The following is a 21,737-nucleotide window of genomic DNA, read 5'->3' on the forward strand; positions in this document are numbered from 1 at the left end:
ACAGAAAAAACCCAGTATAAAAGCTTCATCTAGCTACATTTTCAAAGGCTATGAGGGTAATGAAGGAAAAAATTGTATTAAAATTTATTAAATTTATCAGCAAAGGAACTGGTGACTGAGGTAGAAAGGGACTGTACCTTCAACAAATTCTTGGAGCACCCTGACTATCTTCTTGATTTCATCTTCATGTTCCTTAACAAAATCAGCCAACTTCAGTAGGACTTCTGAACCAGTTTCTACCACAGCACTACTCACTGCGCTCGACAGATTTATTACTTTAATATAGAATTCCTTCACCTTTGGAAGAAGCTGCCAAAACAAATTGTTAAAGTAAAATATTAATAAAGGAACATTTTAAAATGAAAATAAGGGTGCATATACTCATATTCAGTGCAGATATTAACATCATTAACAGAGTAATGAGATATCTTCAGTAATAAGATACCTTGCTGAATGACTCTTGAAGTAAAATCGTCAATTTGTTCACATCTTCAAAGGAACGGTCTACCATCTCAGCAATTCCCTTAGTAACTACTACCACTGCCTTTGTGACTGCATTAATAAACTTGCTCCTGCAACACAGAAAGGACTATAAGAGCACATGTTGTTTACAAATTTCCATGAAAACGTTTTCAATAAAAAATGTAAAAAATGAACATCTGTGTTTCGTATACAGGATGAAATTCATGCACAAGTTTCCCAATATGTAATTTCTTGTTAAAAAAACAAGTCAAAAATATTCTGCAACATATGTCCTGAGATGTTTAGTTTTTGAGATACACATTAGCATGAAATGGGGTACCATATTTCTCAGCAGTATTATTTGTCATGAAGATACACAGCACATTGTTAGTTGTCCTCAAGACAAACAGGGCACAACAGGGGCCAGTTGTGTTCATATACTCATGGAATACACACATGACAAATACTGTAATATATTCTTAACCTTCGGTATCCATATAGACAATGTGGTAATGCTGCATGGGAATATGTGCTATGTCATCCTGGCTGACATCATCAAAATGCTCATGTTCTGATAACTGGAGCAGTGTCTCTGTAAGGCAACAATTGTAACACCCATGGCACATGTGAATGCAGGTTACCCACAGAATGGATGGAGACCAGCCAATGAAAATGCATAATTGTAGTGATGACATGACAGCCATGAAGAAGCTCAACAGATATAGATCAAGAATTGGGACTATCCCAAGTAAGGTCCTTGAAATACTTCATGATGAGCAAATTCATTCATATCATCACTTGTGAAGCATACATTTGTTTTCAGATTATCTTCCTCTATGGCTGCAACTTTATGAATGACAATACCATCACACTGCATGTGAGCTCTATCTACATAATATTCTGCAGTCAGATGGAGCATGTTCTGCAAGTGATGGTGTGTTCAACATCCACCTATCAACAAATGTGGATATCAAGTCCACTTCAGCATTAACACTTGGGCTGGAATCACTGGAGATATCATCTTGGGACTCTATCTGCTACATGACAGGCTGACTGCTCAGAAATATTGTAATTTTCTGGAAACTGTTCTACTGAATTTGTTTGAAGATGTGCTTCTGATTGTAAGGCAGAGGTTATGGTTTCAGAATGATAAGAGTTCCATCGCACTGTGAGAAGTTGTCCAGCGGTAGTTAATGTGACATATCCAGAAAGGTTGACTATCCAGTTGAGGGCCAATTGAAAGAACTACATGGTTGCCATATCTAACTCTGATGGACTTCTTTCGTGGGGAAACATCTGAAAGAGAATATTAATGAAGTCTCTCCCAGGACTATTGACATTTCATGGCAAGATTTCCAGCAGTTGTTACGACGGTCGATGTCAACAAGTTATGATGTGTTAGAGAGAATCCTAGGTGGTGCACTGCCTTTCACCTTGAAATGGACGGAGGCTGCTTTGAAAATCTATTGCAGCTATAATGTGCCCATGGTTTTATCATTTTATAGCTTGTGCCATTTACAGTGAGAACCAGTGAGAGGGCAGTGAGAGCTAGTGAGTAGATAGTGATGCCAAGAGTTGCAGTTAGTTGTGAAATGGCAGACAGCCAGCAATGATGTAAGCATGACAGCAGAAGAACTGTTGCATATCAATGCCTAATAAAGACACTGAAGCTGTAATGTTTGGTGTAGTGATATGTAGAGTGTGTAGTTCCATGAAACTGTTCAGTTATTTGTAGTTACAAGTGATAAGAGTTCAATAAATGCAATTACCAATCCAAATTTAGTTAGTTGTGAAATGGCAGACAGCCAGCAATGATGTAAGCATGACAGCAGAAGAACTGTTGCATATCAATGCCTAATAAAGACACTGAAGCTGTAATGTTTGGTATAGTGATATGTAGAGTGTGTAGTTCCATGAAACTGTTCAGTTATTTGTAGTTACAAGTGATAAGAGTTCAATAAATGCAATTACCAATCCAAGTCCAATTTCAGTCATTAACACATAACAATATGTTCTACAATATTTATGATTGGCTTTTTAACAAGGAATCACATTATGGAGAGGTTTTACATGAATTTTGTCTCACGCAATATATATGATGGGCAGTCAAAAAGTTCCCAGAATTCCCATGTAGACAGAGGATGAGAGAAAAGATAGCACATGCATTGTTGTGGTGGGGAGCTCAGCATGACTGCTCATGGGTGCAACAGGTCTGGACAGGTTTATGTGTGAAGTGTCAGTCTTCCACATGCCTAGATAAAATATATAGAAATTTTACTTAAACTTGCATGTGTTAGTGTTCATTAGAATTTTTTCCAAATTTAAGTAAGATCAGCACACCTTAAGAAAAAAATATAAACCTTACTCACAAATTTTCAGATGCTCCAGTGAACCCTTCATCATTCTCAAGTTCCTCTCTCAGGGTTTTCAGTTGATTTTGATAAGAAGAGATAACTGCCTTCCAATCAGGTTGAATCTTCTTCACTGATTCCAAAACATCTTGAAGTTCGCGTGTTACTTCTTCACCTAAATCGTGGGACACAACTTTCAGCTTCTTTAGGAAAGCCTCAGTGTCATCTTTTGCAAGTTCCTGAAATTCAATTTACTTTGCTTTAAACTTTCTGTACTTGCTTTGACCAACACACACACTGCACTGCACTCACATTTGTAATTACATGCTAAGTCCTTCATGTTTATATTCTTAATGTTGCTGTCAAATGTTTCTGCTTGTCTCTGCAGAACACCAACCATGTGATTACCCCATTCCATTCTTATGTTTATGGAATGTCAACATTTAAAATATATTGCTGCTGTGGAAGATGTTTTTGGTCATTATCTAATTGCATTCATTGCCCCTGCCCTCCACAATAGTTCTTAAGTGATATTACCTATGATGTAGAATCCATTATCCAAGATGGTTGGATGATGATGATGATAACTAATAAAGGAGACCAATAACATAGTACAAGCTTCACATTACAATGGAACCTAATACTCCTCACTTTCAAATGTTTCAATCCTTGTTTGATAAGAGAGGAGGGAAAGTCACGTGAAAAAATTTGCAGTGGATCCAGCATATCTTGAACTCTGAAATCTTCAGGACTGATGTCAAATTTTATTGTTTCTTGCATCCTGTTGTGTATTTAATCACTATTAGAGTTAATTTTACCGACCACACAACACGTTTTTATTATTGTCACACTACATGTTTCGACCTCAAGAGGTCATCCTCAGGTGTACGAACACAGTTGCGCAATCACACGCAATCACGTTCGTTTTTCCACTTATTTCGATCCTGTATCTTGTTCGGGTTCACGCTCAATAATATATGTCAAGTTATTCTTATAAAATAGAAGTTAAAAATACAAATGTTAAAAGTTAAAATTTAGTTCACTTTAACTAGTTATATTATTACCACTTAGTTACAAAAGTTCATGAATTAAATTTCAACTTATCATATTGGCTGCACTTTCACTTTTGAAGGTCTTGTTGTTCTTCCGCGTCCTGTGATGCTGGATCTATTACGTTCCTTGTCATGATGGCTACTCTTATGACAAGGAACATAATAGATCCAGCATCAGAGGACGCGGAAGAACAACAAGACCTTCAAAAGTGAAAGTGCAGCCAATATGATAAGTTCATTCATTGAACTTAGAGCATATGATGACACTTTTCTCCCCTCCAGATTGAAAAGTACTCAGAATTGAAAGCGATTTCAAAAAGATCCTGAGATCATGCAAAATGCAAGATGGGAAATCAACATCATTCTGTATAAAGAGTATCATAATAGCTTCAAAAATGGCAGAGTTTCTGGAATCTTGAGCACAATTGAGAAAGGATTACTCTGAAAGCTTTTTTTATTAAAAATTATATGAATTTTAGTCCTCAAGTAAATATCAGTCCCAGAATTCTATAATCTTCCATTGCATATATGTAAATATTATTTTATGTCTTTACTTGTACATCAGCTTACAGTCAGTTTCAGTAACCATACCTTACTGTATGGATTCATGTGTATAGGAATTGAAGTATAATGAAATTAATAACTTACCACCAAACGCTTCAGTTCATCTGTTGACCATGTGAAATGTGTTTTAAGGAAGTTGTTATCTGTGAGATCCAAACCAATATATATGACATCTTTCTTTGAACCACCAGCTATTGAAGTTACACGAACACTGAATCCAGTCAATATATCATGCAGAAAATCTATCTCCAGCTTCTTGTCAGGCGTACCTGAAATGGAAGTACAAAGCTGCAGAATAAATGTCACCTAAAATGTCAGTCATGATACAAGTATGCTTCAGACTCTGTCTGCTTCACAGTCTCAGTCATACAAAAATTTCTTCTCTTTTCTACTCTTATTCCAATGTATGACACACTGTGTCTTCTTTGTAAAACAAGCCTGGTATATTTTACAGACAAGCAATAACTTCCATCTAGTGGAAAATTCAAATATTGATATGAATTTCCTGAATATTCCAGAGTTACTTTCATCATCAAATTTTTGTTTGTTAATATCGTTCTCCAGGGGATAAACTACGAAATGCTTTATTGTTTATAGTTACAGTAATTGTCATAATTTCTGGTTCCATGACATGTTCATATTTACTTTTATCTACACTTATTCTAGATATATTTACTTTGAAATACTTCTGAATTATTCTTTACAGAGTTTTTATTAGCCTCCTTCCATTGTTTTGAAAAATTGAAAGTAGTCTTATGCATCTCCATGCTGTCTATGTGTCTGCATGAACTTCTGAAAGCCTGACACAGTCTTTATGAAACTTGGTATGCATATCATGGAACCTGAGCCCATCTCAACAGCGCACTCCATAAATTCATCCCATCAGTGTGTGTGTGTGTGTGTGTGTGTGTGTGTGAGTGAGAGAGAGAGTGTGAGTGTGAGTGAAAGTGAGAGTGTGTGTGTGTGTGAGAGAGAGAGAGTGTATGTGTGTGTGAGTGTGTGTGTGTGTGTGTGAATGGGCGCACATGTCTGTGTGTGTCCCTTCTCATTACTAGGCAATGGCTTAACTGCTATGTAGAAACATTACCATGGCAACAAATATGCATGCAACAATAAAAGAATTGTTGAATCATCGTTTTCTATGTGGTCTGTGTTGTACCATGAAAAGTGGGAGAATAGTTCATCCTAGAACTTCTTGTTTTCGTATAATAAATTAATGCCATCAACATATATGGGTGCCTGACTAAGCAATTCAGAATTTACAGTTCTCTTGGACTTTTGTGATGACATATTGTAGAGCAAAATTAAAATATATTATAGTGAAATTTCCTCCCTATATTAGTTCACTCAGTGACGTCGTTTTTATGTAATTATTGGCAGAACTGAAATTTTCACACAGTGGATTACTAAGGTTTCCATTAGCACTAGTACTTTGAAAATCTGACATGTAAGAGGTGCTGTCACATTCTCAAATAAGAAAAGCAATATAATTCTGACTATTTTAACTGAAAATAAAGAAAAATATTACTAGGAGTTGTATTTATGAACCTCTGAAATATCATGATGGAAGACAGTCATTAATATTGTGACAAGAAGGCTGAAAGGCAGAACAGAGAAGCAAGAAGAGATGGCAATTGCTATGAAATGGTTTGGTAAACACATTCCAGAGGCAATGGATATGCGAGCAAAAATAGAAGTGATGCTCTCTATGTGGTTTGTGCCTAGGCTATATAGCGAGAACCATCTGGAAAATTGATCAGTCATGAGTCAGCAGTTGTTAGATGACAGTCAGTCATGAGTTGGAAGTCAGTAGTCAGAGGACAGAATTGGCAGTTATCTCTCTTGAGAGTTGAGTTGCATTGTTAGACGATGCTACCAAAGAACTAAAGAATGTATGTGTGCTGCAGCTGTATTGGTTTAGACTGTGCAAATGAGTGAGACTGTTATAGTTATTCATAGTTATGAGTTATAAGTTTTGATAAATCCATGCCCAGTGTCTAGTCACTAACAAGTGACAATACAGATACTTTCATATACTGAAAAACTGATTGCAATATACTGCTGCCTTCTTGATTTAATTTAGCAAAAACTAATGCCTCTACTCACAGAATACAATTATTTCATATTGATGAAACCATAGGTCTCGCTTCATGAGAAAGTACATGTACCAATAAGCCAAAGACATCTAAATTGTACTTACTTTTCTTGAAAACTGTATGTTTGCTGCTTAATGGAAAATTAATTACTCCATCAATTTCAAGAGGCTGGAGTCCAAGAACAAACACTTCTTCTTTAATAGATTTCTGACCATTAGGTAATGATGCAACTTGTTGCTCAATCTTCAAGATGTCAGATGTAGGAGATTTCACCTATAAATTCAAAGCAATATGTAAAAATAGTGAAGTAAAGCTATCCTTGTAACATGGTGTGGAGGCTCATAGGCTTGTGAGATGTCAAGGGTTCCACATTTTCTAGATGCAAACTAAGATTCCGTCAGCTGAATTTAATTTAGGAGTGCACTAATCAGCTGTCCCCAAACTTCACACAAAACAAATTTAAATTATATTATACCTCTCAAACAGTGGCATATAAGATTAATATTTGATAAAATTCAGATCTCATATAGGTCCATAACATTTATTTGAAACACAGTGACATGCTGAATATTGAATACAGTACAAAGAAGACGAGAAGAAAACGTAAGAAGATGCTGGATGACCTTGGGGACAGAAGAGGGTATTCTCATTTGAAGGAGAAAGCTCTAGATCGCATTAAGTGGAGGGACTGTTTTGGAAGAGACTGTGGACCTGTCGTCTGACAGAATGCTGGTGAATGAATTCAATTTTATTTATATCTATTGTGTCATCAGTTTCTAAAAATAGGTTTTGTGTACAATAAATGGCTTCTAATGCCACCGATTTATGCAAAACAGCAAAGGATGCTTTTGGAAAACTATTAACACCATTGGAACACAACCTTCTACTCCACTTACCTTCACTTTTGTTCATTTGTAAATCTCTAAACCAGGCCGATTTTCTTTGTGTGATTTACTTGTCCTTGACAAAGTGATATTATTTCCTTGGTAAAAATAAGAATTAGGCAAGTATTATGCCTGTCCATTCTGGCTGGGGGAGCATCTTTCTGAGTGTCTGACTGACACATTATTCAACAAATTTGCAGAACTGAAATTCTGTGGTAACATGATAATAATAATAATAATAAATCTACAGGGTCATGCACCAAATGATCCAGCATTTGATCTATTAATAAAATCTTTATTTCAATTACGATGCTAGAAACTAACATACAAAAAGAAAGACCATTGCATGGAGATTTATCCTCTGTGTGTTGCATAAATTTACAGTTTGAAACAAACATAAAAAAATGGCATTTGCTGAATGGGCTCAAAATAATGAGGTATTGTTCAACAAAGTTTGGTTTCCTGATGAGGCACATTTCCACTTTTTTTTTATTGCTAGTGGGATGGGACTAAGTCCCTTGTACTGCGGCCACTTCTGGCCTATTGTACCAGCACCAGATGATAGGTGAGGGTGATTGTGGAGCAATTGGTGGAATGAAGATTGGCAGGGGAAACCGAAATACTCGGAGAAAACCTGCCCCAGCGCCACATTATCCACCACAAATCCCACTTGACCAGACCCGGGATCGAACCCGGGCCGCTGCGGTGGGAAGCCAGCGACTAACCGCTTAAGCTATGGCATGGCCACTTCCACTTTGATGGTGAGGTTAAGGAACAAAATGTGTGAATTTCGGCATTAGAGAATCCATGTGTGATTCATGTGATGGCGCATCATGCACTGAGAATTACAGTGTGGTTCATCATCTCAAGTCTTGGACTGCTAGGGTCAACTTTCTTTGAAGAGACAGTGAACAGTGAGCATTATTAAAGCATGTTCCACAATACCTTTGTGCCTCACTTTCTTGCTACAAGTATGCCATTACAAATTCAGTGGTTTATGCAGAATAGAGCCAGGCCACACACAGCGAATGTTGTTTTGGATTTTCTGCATGACACTTTTGATTCGCATGTCATCTCAAATTGATTTTCTGATCATTTCGCATGGGCATAACTAGTCCCCGAATACTCCTGATTTAAACCCATGTGACTATTTTCTTTGGGGATTACATAAGGAAAAGATTTTTTCAAAAAGCCTCAAACAATAATGGAACTGACAGCACTAATCATTCAGGCCTGCAACGAGATTGTACTGTATTGTATTTATTAGCATTCATTGATCCATTCAGATACATGAACATTGGATATAGAAATTGTCAGCAGATTACATTGATATTTACATAAGTTTGTCTTAACATAAAATAAATAAAAATTAAAATATATATAAGAAACTAATGCATGCAACTAAAATATGATGCTATAATTACTGGGATACCCCAAGGTCAAATTTATTATTCCTATCAAGATACTTTTCAATTGAATAAAAAGAGTTTTCTAGAAGAAACTTCCTCAATTTATGTTTAAATATATTAATATCATGTGCAACTTGCTTGATATTGGGGGGTATAGATTTAAATAAGGTAATAATGGAATAATATACTCCTTTTTGAAATTTAGTTAGACTTACTAAAGGAACATTAAAGTCCAATTTTTGGTGGGTATTTATTTTATGCAAGGCAGTATTTATTGTGAAAAAATCCTTATGCTTTACAACAAACATAAGAGTTGAAAAGATAAATTGGGAGTAAAGAGTTAAAATTCCAAGTTTACTAAACATTTCCCTACAGGAATCCCTTACTTTGGCTTTCATGATAATTCTTATAGTTCATTTCTGGGCTATACAAATAGATCTACTGTGTGGTGAATTACCCCAAAACATGATACCATACTTTAACACTGAATGAACATAGGAGAAGTAGAACTGCTGTGTGGCAAATTACCCCAAAACATGATACCATACTTTAACACTGAATGAACATAGGAGAAGTAGAACTGCTGTGTGGCAAATTACCCCAAAACATGATACCATACTTTAACACTGAATGAACATAGGAGAAGTAGAACTGCTGTGTGGCAAATTACCCCAAAACATGATACCATAATTTAACACTGAATGAGCACAGGAGAAGTAGATCTGTTTCAGGATTTTCAATCCTAATACAGATCTGAGGGAACGAAACATGTAGCCTAACGAATTTAACTTTGAATTTATATAATAAATATGTTCTTTCAATGTTAATGAAGATTCTATTATAATACCTAAAAATTTAATGGAGTTAGTAGAATTAATTTTATAAGTATTGAATTCAGTGGTATCCAAAGTCCGATGACTAATATTTGGAAGGTACTGCATAAAGTTAGTCTTATTATAATTTAATATCATTCTATTTGAGTTAAACCATTTTTGTGTAATCTCCAGAACTACTTTAGCATTTTGGTCCATTTTCCCTGAATCAGAATTTGATATTATAAAGGTAGTAACTTCTGCAGAGAGTATCGGCAAGGCTTTGCCTTTTACTAATTTAGGTAAATCATTTATATAAAATAAAAACAATAAGGGTCCAAGAATCAACCCTTGGGGCACTCCATGTTTAACTAATTCCCAGGTTGAAACATAATTTGAAGCATACGACGACTTAATTATTACCCTTTGATGCCTATTACTTAAGTAAGATTTAATTAATTCACCAAATCTACCTACTTTGCCATAATAATCTAATTTAGTTATTAGGATGTCATGATTTACAGTATCAAAAGCTTTAGTTAGGTCACAGAAAATTCCACTAACAGATGACTTCTTATTAATCTGTGATAACATTTGATTTGTTAGGTTAAATATAGCCAATTCTGTTGAACTGTTATATCTGTTATTCTCAGATAAAGTGGCCTCCGTAGTCTAGAGGTAAAGTTCCCACCTCATGATTTGTAGTACGCGGGTTCAAATACCTGGCGGAGGTCGTCGAATTTTTAAGGGCAGAAAAATTCAGGGAACAAGTCCTCCGGGAGGGACTTTAAGCCGTGGGTCCCATGTCATAGCTTTACGGCACGTAAAAGAACCTCATATCTCCAAAGGAGGTCACTGAGCCAAATTAATGGATGTTTCCCGCCCAACAGCAGTCTCTAATACCTCTGGTAGATGGGGGAAGCATTATAGATACCTCTCAGCTAGTAGAGCCAGTCTCGCTGGCTGGGCGGGACTGATGGTAAGCACCAGTACCGGTAGGATATAGAGACTGGTAGAAATCATAGAGGCAAGCACAATGGACCAATACAGGTCTCAGTGCATGGGGAAACCCACCCTCTCCAATAACTAACTATCCTCAGATAACTGAGGATATGTGTCATCAAGTAATCAACAACATCACAGTTCCAGTTGAAGTTGCCAGACATAATGGTGGTCATATTGAACACTAGATTCACAGAGGATAAATATCCATGCGACTGTCCTTCTTTTTGTATGTTAGTTTCTGTTATTGTAATTGAAATAAAGGTTTTATTGATAGATTAAATACTGAACCAATTCATGCATTACCCTGTATAATTGGTGGTGAGGGGGCCAGACAGAGGAGGGAGAGAAAGAGGACAATATATGAAAATGGAAGGAAGTAACGGGTGAGCATTTTTAGCTCCAAATAACCAACTCAGCTTGTGTATGTCCCTGCACACAAAGAAAGGCCAACCCTTGTCATTAGTCTATTACTCAGCCAACATCCCTCACAACGTTAAATATAAGGTTCATCATGCCCATTGTATTTTACTAGTCTATTTGCTTCTAGTTCTTGCAAATAACATAAGAATATAACTTGAAACTAAATGACATTTGGAAAGTGAGTTCCTAAGTTTGTGTGCTTATGAGTGCTAAAAGAATGGTGTGAATGAGGAAAAGTTTCAGAATGTGGTATTTTCTTTCATGCCATATAACATGATATACCTCATACCCCCACACAGCCACACGCATGTTCAATGCATTTGCTTATTCCATATTCAGCACTAAGTATTGTTAGGTGCAGAAAGTTGTACAGAATTTTCAGAGTTCTGGGGTTTCTCTTGTTAACAATCTTCTACTTTTCCTTTCCAAACCACACATTGTGTCCAGCAAGGGCTTCTTCATGGTCATTCTCTCAGAATTCCTTGACCAATATATTTTCTTGAAAATTTTTTGTCCAGTCATTATTTTACAGGAGCCAGAATGGCTAATTTGGTACAGTACTGGGCTATGAGCTGGATGGAACAAGTGCTGGAGGGTAGAGCAACAAATAAGCAAAGGTGGAAGATATTGGCCAAAAATGTGGGAAAAGGGATATGTTGAGCTGCAAATTATGTCACACGAAATGGCATAACATATGGTACCATATTCTGAAAATTCCTTCATTTTCACATCAGTCTTCTGGAATTTATAAGAAACCAAAATTAGGGACTTATATTTCAATATTTAAATTATGTTTAATTAAGCTTTATATTCTAAGCGTTTAAACACTTTATCTAGCAGAAATTTAATGGTTATGATATGTACTTACATAAACAAGGGGATTAGTAAAAGTGAGCTGAAACAGGACTTGAGCTTCTTTTATTTTCTGCTGCACATCCTTATATGTGAGGACTGAGTTGTAACCAATTCCATTTGTTGAAACTTCAGCTCCCCCCTCAAGAGTGATGTCAACAATCTAGCCACAATAACAAAGAACGGAAAGTAATGTACATTTCCACTGTTCATCACTTTATTAAAATATAATAAATAATTTGCATGAAAATATAAATATTCTAGCATACAAATATATGCATTTAGACAACACCTTATAGATGACAGAAATTAGCCACAAAATTTTGCAATACACCTGAATATATAGAAATCTACAGGATCTTTCTAAATTAGATCGCACCTCTGATCAATTGTTTCCCTGAAATTAACAGAGCTCTATATACGAAACAAAATATATTACATTATTAAGATGATATTTCGTTTTTCCCAGTGCATTTTCCAGTTTCACAAATTTTCTATGCAGCGTCCTCACATTGTGAAGACAATGCCTAATCTGTTTCACCTTAAATGTGGCAATGGTTGTAAAATCACTGCTCCCAGTTCATTAAGGGTGTAAAGGAGGAAGCAGACCTACATGATCCTTGATGTAGCCCTTTAGTAAATAACCTGCTGTGATCAGATCAGGTGATCAAGGGGGAGAGGGAGTTTTCCTTCTCAAGACAATCCTTGCACTAGGAAAGGTCATGTCATGCAGGTTTTCACCTCCCTGTGAATCTGTGGTGTAGCACTGTCTAGTTAACAGACAAGATCTGCCATATCAGATTAGCACACTTGTGCTGCTGAGGCCATTTTCATTAAACCATAACACATCTTCAGTGCACTCACATCCTGCAAAATCTGCCATTTTATTTCGTGGCTGTTATCGGTGATATATGTAATGAGAGAACTCACTTCATGAACAAAAGACTTCCATTAGCCACCCATACAATGCATTCTGCTTCTTATTTCTAGCTCTACCTGTTTCAGAGATATGATGGTTAAAAAATTTGAACTAATTCAGAAAAACCCAATATTACAGGGAATACAATACTGTTTTGAGGTAAACACTCTACTAATTACTTAGTTTTGGTACATAAAAATGAAGGTTTTTGTTATGTAATTTGTTCAAGGATTAATTTTTAATGTGTGAATTACATTATCATCTTGTGAAGATGGAAATGAACCTTCGGCTTCCATGAAAGATGTGGAGTTTCTTGACCATTTAAGTAACTACTAAGTTCTCTAGAAGAACTCTGCACCATGGACCTAATTACTTCTACTTCATTTGCTGGAAGGCTTATGGAGGTGATGAAGGATTTAATACTTTCCATCTTGCTTGTACCAAAAAGATTCCCTAATTTATTAGTTTATTTCCATGATAACATAACATTTTCAGTGTTATAAAGCCACTATTAGCTAGCTTTAAATGTTGATAGCAAAGAACATTTTTCTCCCTGGTCTTTTAAAACATCAAATAAAGTCAGACCAGTAGGAATAATGGAACTAAGCAAGATATATCATTCATAGCTTGAAGACCTGTAAGACTAATTGAACTGAAAGAGAAATGAGATCAGATCCCACTGAGGCATTTGTAGGTAGAATGTGAGAAGAAATATAAATATATTCTGGTAAAATTACTGACCAAAAGGTTTGAAAAATGTATCTACTACAGAAAATTCCATATACTTTACATAAACAAAATTGAAAATGCTTTCATTTCAAATCAATAGCATTTTAAATGGAAATGTAATAACACTGATACATGCATCAACACAGAATGGAAAATGCTGTTTTTAATTACATGATACACAACGAATGCACTGCACAGAGAATTCTGCAGTAACCTTTACATAATACAGATAATGAAGATGACAAGAACAATCATGATTTACACAAGACACTTAATACTGTCAGGGTAGTGAAATCTAGGTTACACTTGGCTGGTTATGTAGCCTAGATGGAGGAACAACAAATATATACAGAATTATGGTAGAGAAGAACAATGGTTAGCTGTCATTTGAAAGGATCTTTGAAAAATAGGTAGTGAAGATGGGAAGTGGATGGAACTAATATTAGCAGTGCTGAAACTTCAAGCTTTATTACCAGACAGTTAGTTGGTTAAATGAAGTATTGTTCAAATTATTTCTTGATGGGAGAAATAAATTTAAGCAAAGGTAAATAATTCTCTTACTGCCATGTCCACTCACCTTTCCTTTTGTACTTATGAAGCCTGTGACATTAAAGCCATTTGAAACTTGGTTCCTCACAAGCTTGGCAGTAAGAATTACTTTCTGATTCTTCTTAGAAAACACATCAAAATCAACTGTAGCATCTAGAAGGATGTCATGGTTCAACAGAGTAGCTTTGCTAGTTACTGCAAAATCCTAAAAATAAAGTATGGCTTGAAACACACATTTACAAGACTGTATTACAACTAAATAAGAAATATGTGTTGCTTGAATCATTATAACATACAAATGCTAATTTAGCAGCAATTGTATTCCCTTAATTTTACAAATACATGTGAGTAAAGAAACCTAAGATAGGTTTTCAAGTAATAAAAACAGTTGTCTCTATGATGGAGAAACCTCTCTATTCTTATGTGTAATCATCACAAACACGATGCAACACTATAAGATTGTGTTCTATAACTAAACCTGGGGCATCTAATTGATAGTAAAAGTACTACTCTCAACAAAGAAAATAATTCCAATAGTAGTGAAGAATGTTTTTACTACATAAACTATAATACTAAATAAAGTTTTATTTTGTCACCTTTTGAAGAGCTGGATGTGAAATTTTCACTTCCCCTTTGATAATGGTGCCATCTTTAGTTGGATTAACTGCTGAAAGGAGATGAACACTAGCCTTGTTGTTTGGCTGCTTCTGCTTGTCCAACCAGATGCTAAGGTCAAGTTTGCGTTCACCTTCCTCCTTTATGTACTTTAAATTGCCTTCAGCTGCAATTACTCGCTGTGGCAGGGTGACCACAACACCTATACAAATAAGCAAGTGAAATAAAACTTCAACTGGGTGGGTTAGCTGGCTGAACAGTCCACTGAAGAAACAAAAGTTTCCCTCCCATGGAATTTATATTATGGGAAGAAGAGTGAAACTGATGATCACGCAAAATTCCTGGGACTTCCATTTGAAATGGGAACTCTTTCATTACTTCAGTTTAATTCTGCAGATTCCACATGCAAATTCAGAATGATAGTAGTAGTTCCTTAGCATGTTATTATGGCCTTCTGAAGATGATCACAACTGACTGAAACATGTAAAGGCACTTACTTACTTATTCATGGAGCTAGGGCCACACCATAGCTCAAGCGTTTAGTCACTGACTTCCCACCGCGGTGGCCGGGGTTCGATCCCGGGGTCTGGTCAGGTGGGATTTGTGGTGGACAAAGTGACGCTGGGGTGGGTTTTCTCCGAGTACTTCGGTTTCCCCTGCCAATCTTCATTTCACCAAATTCTCCATCATCATAATCACCCTGGGCAGGCTACAACAGTCCAATCAGTGGCCATCATGCTGAGTGGACCCAGTTGGACTCCACCCCCCACTAAGCGAATTAAAAAGAATTACTCATGGAGCTGAGCCCTTCTGGAGGAGCCACCAATTCTGCAGCTACTCAAGAATTTACAAGCATTTTATGGAACCTGAAGGTTCATTACCATGTTCACAAGAGCCATCCACTGGTCCCTATCATGAGCCAACTCAATCCAATCCATACCATCCCATCCTATCTCTCTAAGATCCATTTTAATACTGTCCACCCACCTACGCCTTGGTCTTCCCTGTGGTCTCTTCTCTTTCAGCTTTCCCACTAATATCCTACTCATATATGTATTCCTCATCTCCCCCATTCATGATACATGCCCTGCCCACCTCATCCTCCTTGACTTGATCATTCTAATTATACTTGGAGAAGAGTACAAGTTATGAAGCTCCTCATCATGCAGTTTCCTCCAACCTCCTGTTACTTCATCCCTCTTCAGTCTAAATATTCTCCTCAACACCCTGTTCTCAAACACCCTCAGTCTATGTTCCTCCCTTAATGTCAGAGACCAAATTTCACACCCATACAGAACCACAGGCAAAATTATAGTTCTGTATGTTCTAATTTTTATGTTTTAGGACAGCAGATGAGAAGATAAAAGGTTCTGGACTGAATGGTAGAGAACTGAGATCTCTTGGAATTCACATGACTGAAACCCTAAAATGGTGCGCTAATGCTCAATTTCTAAAAGCAAAGCTATGCAAAGTAATTTATATGGTGATAATAATAAAAGAAACGATGAGTCCATATATGAAAAAAATTATTTATTTTTCGAATTTTGAGTCATGTATGAGAAGTGGTATCTTATTGTGGGGTGGGGATGGGGAAGTAAAAGCATTTTTAAATTGCAAAAGCGGGTTCTTCGAGTGATTAGTGGTACTAGTAGTCGCACGTCATGTAGACAAATTTTTAAAGATTACAATGTTTTAACATTGCCTTCTCTGTATATATTGGAGGTGACATGCTTTATCAAAAAATACAAGGCTTTTATGGCAATAAATTCGGACATTCATAATTATAACACACGAAGAAAATTAAATTTTCATGTACAGCATTGTAATACAGCTCTTTTTAAGAGGAGTGTGATAAATATGGGAATTAGTTTGTATAATAAGGTCCCCAATAAAATAAAACAAAGGGAAAAATTTAACTAATTTAAAAAGGAATTAAAATCTTTTTTGCTGAAACATTCCTTTTATTCTGTAGATGAATTTTGATTTTTCAAGTGTGTAAATGTAATATATAGATCATTAATCTGTTGTATTTATGTAAAGACAATGAAATTAATGGTAACTAGATCTAGATAATATTATTCAGATGACAAACCCCCTATATTAGGGTGGTACAGTGTATACTGTAAAGATATGCAGGAGAATTAGATGTAAAACTGACAATTTCCTTATCCAAATGGTTGTAAAACCTGTATGTATGGGCTGTTGAATGATAATAAATGATAAATGATAATACCACATGGGTAGAGGATACCTTTGGACATTTGGGCCTTTTAATATACTCCGCAACATCTGTGATTCAATCAACATGTCATTATATGCCACAGTTCTGTCGTTAGGAAGACAGGTACTTACCAACAGATTTCTCGTTGAGATATGAATGCAACTTATATGTTGTGTGTTTTTCATTGAGCAGTTTCAGTTCAACTTCATGATCAAATGACAATGGTAATCTCAAAGTCTTGCCTTCCAGGACAAAACCTTCTGCAATTCCACTTGCTTTAAGATCAATCTTTGCTCCAAAATTATGTTCTAGATGTGTTAAATCTGCAAAAGCACAAAATAATGAATATTCTGCAGATGACAACTTATGGTCAAGTAGAATGGTTACTTAACCATATAGTTAATGTACAGAAGTTTATATGGTACCATGACATTTAACGTGAATGTCTTCCAAAATTCCTTACACTTTAGGACTTACATTTCAGAATAAATTAATTCTAGGTATTGTAATTTAACTGCTGGCTGTATAAACATAGTGTGACATGATGATACTGATTTATTTTATGAGAAATGTTAAAAATTCTGTGTCCAATTAGAATTTGTTATTGTTAAAATAATGATCTGGCAATAGAACCCAAAGGTTTAACACAGTTAACATCAAAGCCAGACACTGAACACACTCCTTAGCTAATTTTTACTACCTCTCATTCCCATAATTTATATCCCTAAGATACATAATTCTTGTGCTTTGAAGAAATTTCTCCACCAAAATTCTTTATACATTGCCCATCTCCTCATCCTATCTAAATACTTTAGTTCATGACAGCCCCCGAGATTTTACTACTATAAAAATGGTAAGTGACCCATAAAAACCATGATATTCCTTGTTACGGAATACCCTGAAATGCTTTCTTTTATCCAAACAGTAATTTCAAGGGCACTATTTTTTCATACACTAGTAATTCATGCTCTTCCTTCAAAGTAAAAAGACTATGTTTCACACACATATAACAAGAGTGGAAAAAATATTATTTTATAAACTTGAATCTGCAGTACTTCACGGATATACGAGGTCTGACAATAAAGTTCGCGGACTCACCATCATGTGCTACCCGTGGTAGCATTTTGATGACACTGGCATATCAGCATTTCACAGTTGTGTTGCTGATATATGGCAGTCTCCTTCTGAATGAATGAATGAATCTATTATTATCTGAGTGTGTTTGCTGTGCCGTCATGAGGGTGTCAGAGCTTGAATTAGAGCAATGAACGAACAATAGATTTATTGTTAAACTAGGCAAGAGTGGAAGTGAAATCAGATTTTTGTTAGTGCAAGTTTATAGGGATAATGCTATGAAGAAGACGGCCGTTTACAAGTGGGTGACACGAGGGAAGAGAAAGTGTCACTTACGAAGAGAGATCAGGACGGACAGCAATGAGCATAACTGAAGAAAACATTGCAAAAAGTCGTCACATTGTTTGTGAAAATTGTTGGCTGACTGTCATGAGCATATCAGAGCAAGCAAACATCGACAGAGGAACAGTTAGGAATTTTAATCGAAGATTTTGACGTGAGGAAGGTGTGGGCAAAAATAGTTCCAAAGATCACTGAAGAACAAAACAAAGAAGAGTAAAAATTTGCCAAGACGTTATGGAGAGGCAAGATGATATTTTGGGCCATGTCATCACTGGTGATGAAACATGGGCCTACTTGTACAACCCCAAAATGGAGTGGTAAAGTGCGCGATGGAACACTACCTATTCTCATGACCAAAATTTCCGTCAATAGAAATCAAGAGTCAAAATAATATTGCTACTTTTTTGATATTATAAGGATTGTTCGTTATATAAGTTTGTACCAACTGGACAAACAGTCAACCAAGTTTACTACTGGAAGTACTGAAAGTTAAAGGGAAACAACCTGAACTTTTTGCCAACAAATCATGGACCTTGCATCGCAAAAATGTGCCTGTTCATTTGGCACTGTCTGTGAGGGAGTTTTAAGCTAGTAAACAAATAACTGTGCTGGAACACCCTCCCTATTCACCGAATCTAGCCCACAGGGACTTTTTTCTGTTCCTGAAGATACAGGAAATATTGAAAGGAAAGCATTTTGTTGACATTAATGTCATCAGGAGTAATACGATGGCAGCTCTGAAGGCCACTCCACAAAACCAGTTCCAAAATTATTTTGTAGGTTGGACTAGCCACTGGCATTGGTGCATACCAATGGGAGTGCTTTGAAGGTGATCACAGTTATATTCAGCAATGAGGTATGTAGCACTTTTACTGCGATGAGTTCACAAACTTTACTGTCAGACCACATATTAGAATTTTAATCAGTAATTGAATTGAACTGATGTGAAAGTGAAGCAAATTATCAGATAAGTGAAAGAAAGTAATGCTGTCTGGAATGAATCAGAATGATATCTTATACCAAGACCAAAGCTATTTATTGTCAGTCACTGAAATATTTACCAGTGGTTGAAACAAGTAAGAAAAAATGTAGTAACTAAACAGAACTTACCAACAGATTTGAAGATGGAATGAGCTTCAGCAACAGAGCATGTGCCTGTTTTGTAGCAGTAAGTGACACCGGCTCGTGACTCTTTGTTGGTGTATTTGCTTGATGCTATAAAAGATTTTTGTCCCAGGCTGAATACAAGTGATGCCTGTAGAAAGAAACTGAGATTGGAAAGGTGCAGTCCATACCAGAGTGTACAAGTTTCTACATGCATTTTTGAATCTCTGCAGTCTGAATTCACATTTGAGCATATATACATTTCTAAAATCTGTTACTGCTTTTTCTTTGGTTTCTGGCATTATAATGACTACTATTGTTCTCATGCTTTTTTTTATTATTATCAGTATGATTACTACACTTCCTATCAACCATAGGTATTAGAGTTTAAAATATTCTGATAATCTCTGGCAGTGTCACTCCCACCACACAAATTTATGTATCTGCCATGTTGCTATTACCAAATGTACAAAATTAAAAATTATTAATTTGAGGTGGCCTCCCCTGATATAATGTTCGTATCAAATTTCTTCAGAATCTGTTCCACAGTTTTCAAATTGAAGCACATTTACAGAGGGGCATGACCACTCCCATGTGCTTTCTTTTCTTGCAGGGTATGAAAAGGGAACATACAACCTTATAATGGCAGCATTAAAGTACCACAATTTTCATGACAGAAGTACATGAACATTACCATTATAATTAAATACAAAAGGTTATGCAACAACATGGCATTTTACCCCCAGATTCACAGTAGCAGTCATTACAAAGCTGGAAAATCTCCTTTTCCATTATACTGCTGCACTCCTGTAACTCACACATCTCGCCCAAGATACCAATATGATACACGACTATTCATTCACAAGAGATCAAGGGAAGAGCAACAGTAAAAATGTATCTCACTTCATAGATTATCGAATATTGCAGATCTGAACACTGCACTGAGGTAAATCTTAAATTGAGAAAATTTAATAATAAGGTCATTTGTTGAGGTCATTGAATTTGAACATGAAATCGGTGAAAACCTGAAATCAAATAATATTCTATGGAAGTTCCACCATATTACAATGTTATGACAATTCTTGCAGGTATACTGTCCCTAATATGTTTGCCAATACATTTATTTTTACATAAATGTAAATGTTGTATTTAATATACAGAATGTGAACTACAAAGTTCAGAGGCACAAGGACAGCACATAAAGAGAGAGGGAAATACAAACAAATGGCTTTGCATTATCCAGTTTTTGATGTTCCTGTATTTTTTAAAAATAGTACAAGTAAAACTTTGGGTAAATTCCTATATGAATAGAGGTATTTTTCTTATAGTGTCTATGTGCATAACTCCTCAATTCTAGCCATTGAAATTGCATCATAATTTTGTACCTCACACACAAAAAAATTTGGATTCTATTGTCCTACCCCTTTAATTTCTGACAGTTCAGACATCTGTTTATGTTGTGGCTGTACTGTTACCATTAACAAAAGTAATTTCACTTACTTCAGCACCAAGTTCTCCATTTTCAGGTAGTGTGAACTTGTTGAATGACACTTCAGCCTTCAATGGTTGAGATGTTTCCTTCACCTTAACTGTGCCACTGACTCCAGCCTTGTAAGAGTTTTCTTTGTCTTCCACACGATAATCCAGCCTTTAATAGAGGGACATACTTAGCATGAGCATATTCGATAAGGCACGACAACCAATTAAGAAAGATATTTTATTAGGGTCTCTCTCATATTATTGCATTTGTCCTACTTGTAAATAAGACTTGATGAATATGTTTATCATTTGTTTGTCCTAAAAATGTGGATAAGAAGCCACAATAATGGAAAAAACAGATTCTGATGACCTTATCATCACCACAAACTAAATGTCATATGCAAAAAAAATTACAGTAATAATAACAATAAATACAGATATAAAGATAATTGTAAAAGACTTTTATGCACACACATAAACAGAAATACATAATGCAAGTTTTGAGGTTTTCATGGCGATGACTATGAAGAAAGTCATCTTCTGGGTTTTGGCGCCGTGTATTATTTGTTTTGGCCGACGTTTTAGAGGAACGTCAGGCAAAACGAATAATACATGGCGCCAAAACCCAGAAGACGACTTTCTTCACAGAAATACATAAAATCACTGGGCTGCACAGAGCCATTCATCATGTTAATTCATGCTGCTGAGATTTTGATTTTATAGTTGGTTGAGGCACTATGCTACAAGCCAGACGGTTGCAGGATCAAATCCCGATGAGGTCACTGGATTTTTTTTTTT

The 21,737-nt window shown here is 36.0% G+C and overlaps 1 protein-coding gene across 1 annotated transcript in view; it reads right to left on the bottom strand.

The window, feature by feature from the left end:
• LOC111866503 (apolipophorins) overlaps nt 1–21,737 on the bottom strand; it is a gene marked incomplete at its 5' end in the record, with an annotated part of 136,840 nt that overhangs the window by 24,605 nt on the left and 90,498 nt on the right. The window contains 11 exon segments of the mRNA XM_023855502.2: nt 138–309; nt 446–572; nt 2,832–3,052; nt 4,514–4,698; nt 6,630–6,798; nt 11,924–12,070; nt 14,133–14,309; nt 14,701–14,921; nt 17,072–17,263; nt 19,467–19,611; nt 20,961–21,108. Of these exon segments, the coding sequence (XP_023711270.2) occupies nt 138–309; nt 446–572; nt 2,832–3,052; nt 4,514–4,698; nt 6,630–6,798; nt 11,924–12,070; nt 14,133–14,309; nt 14,701–14,921; nt 17,072–17,263; nt 19,467–19,611; nt 20,961–21,108 (1,904 nt within the window).

This window comes from Cryptotermes secundus, unplaced genomic scaffold (genome assembly GCF_002891405.2).
Source record: "Cryptotermes secundus unplaced genomic scaffold, Csec_1.0 scaffold401, whole genome shotgun sequence".
Taxonomy (NCBI): Eukaryota; Metazoa; Arthropoda; class Insecta; order Blattodea; family Kalotermitidae; genus Cryptotermes; species Cryptotermes secundus.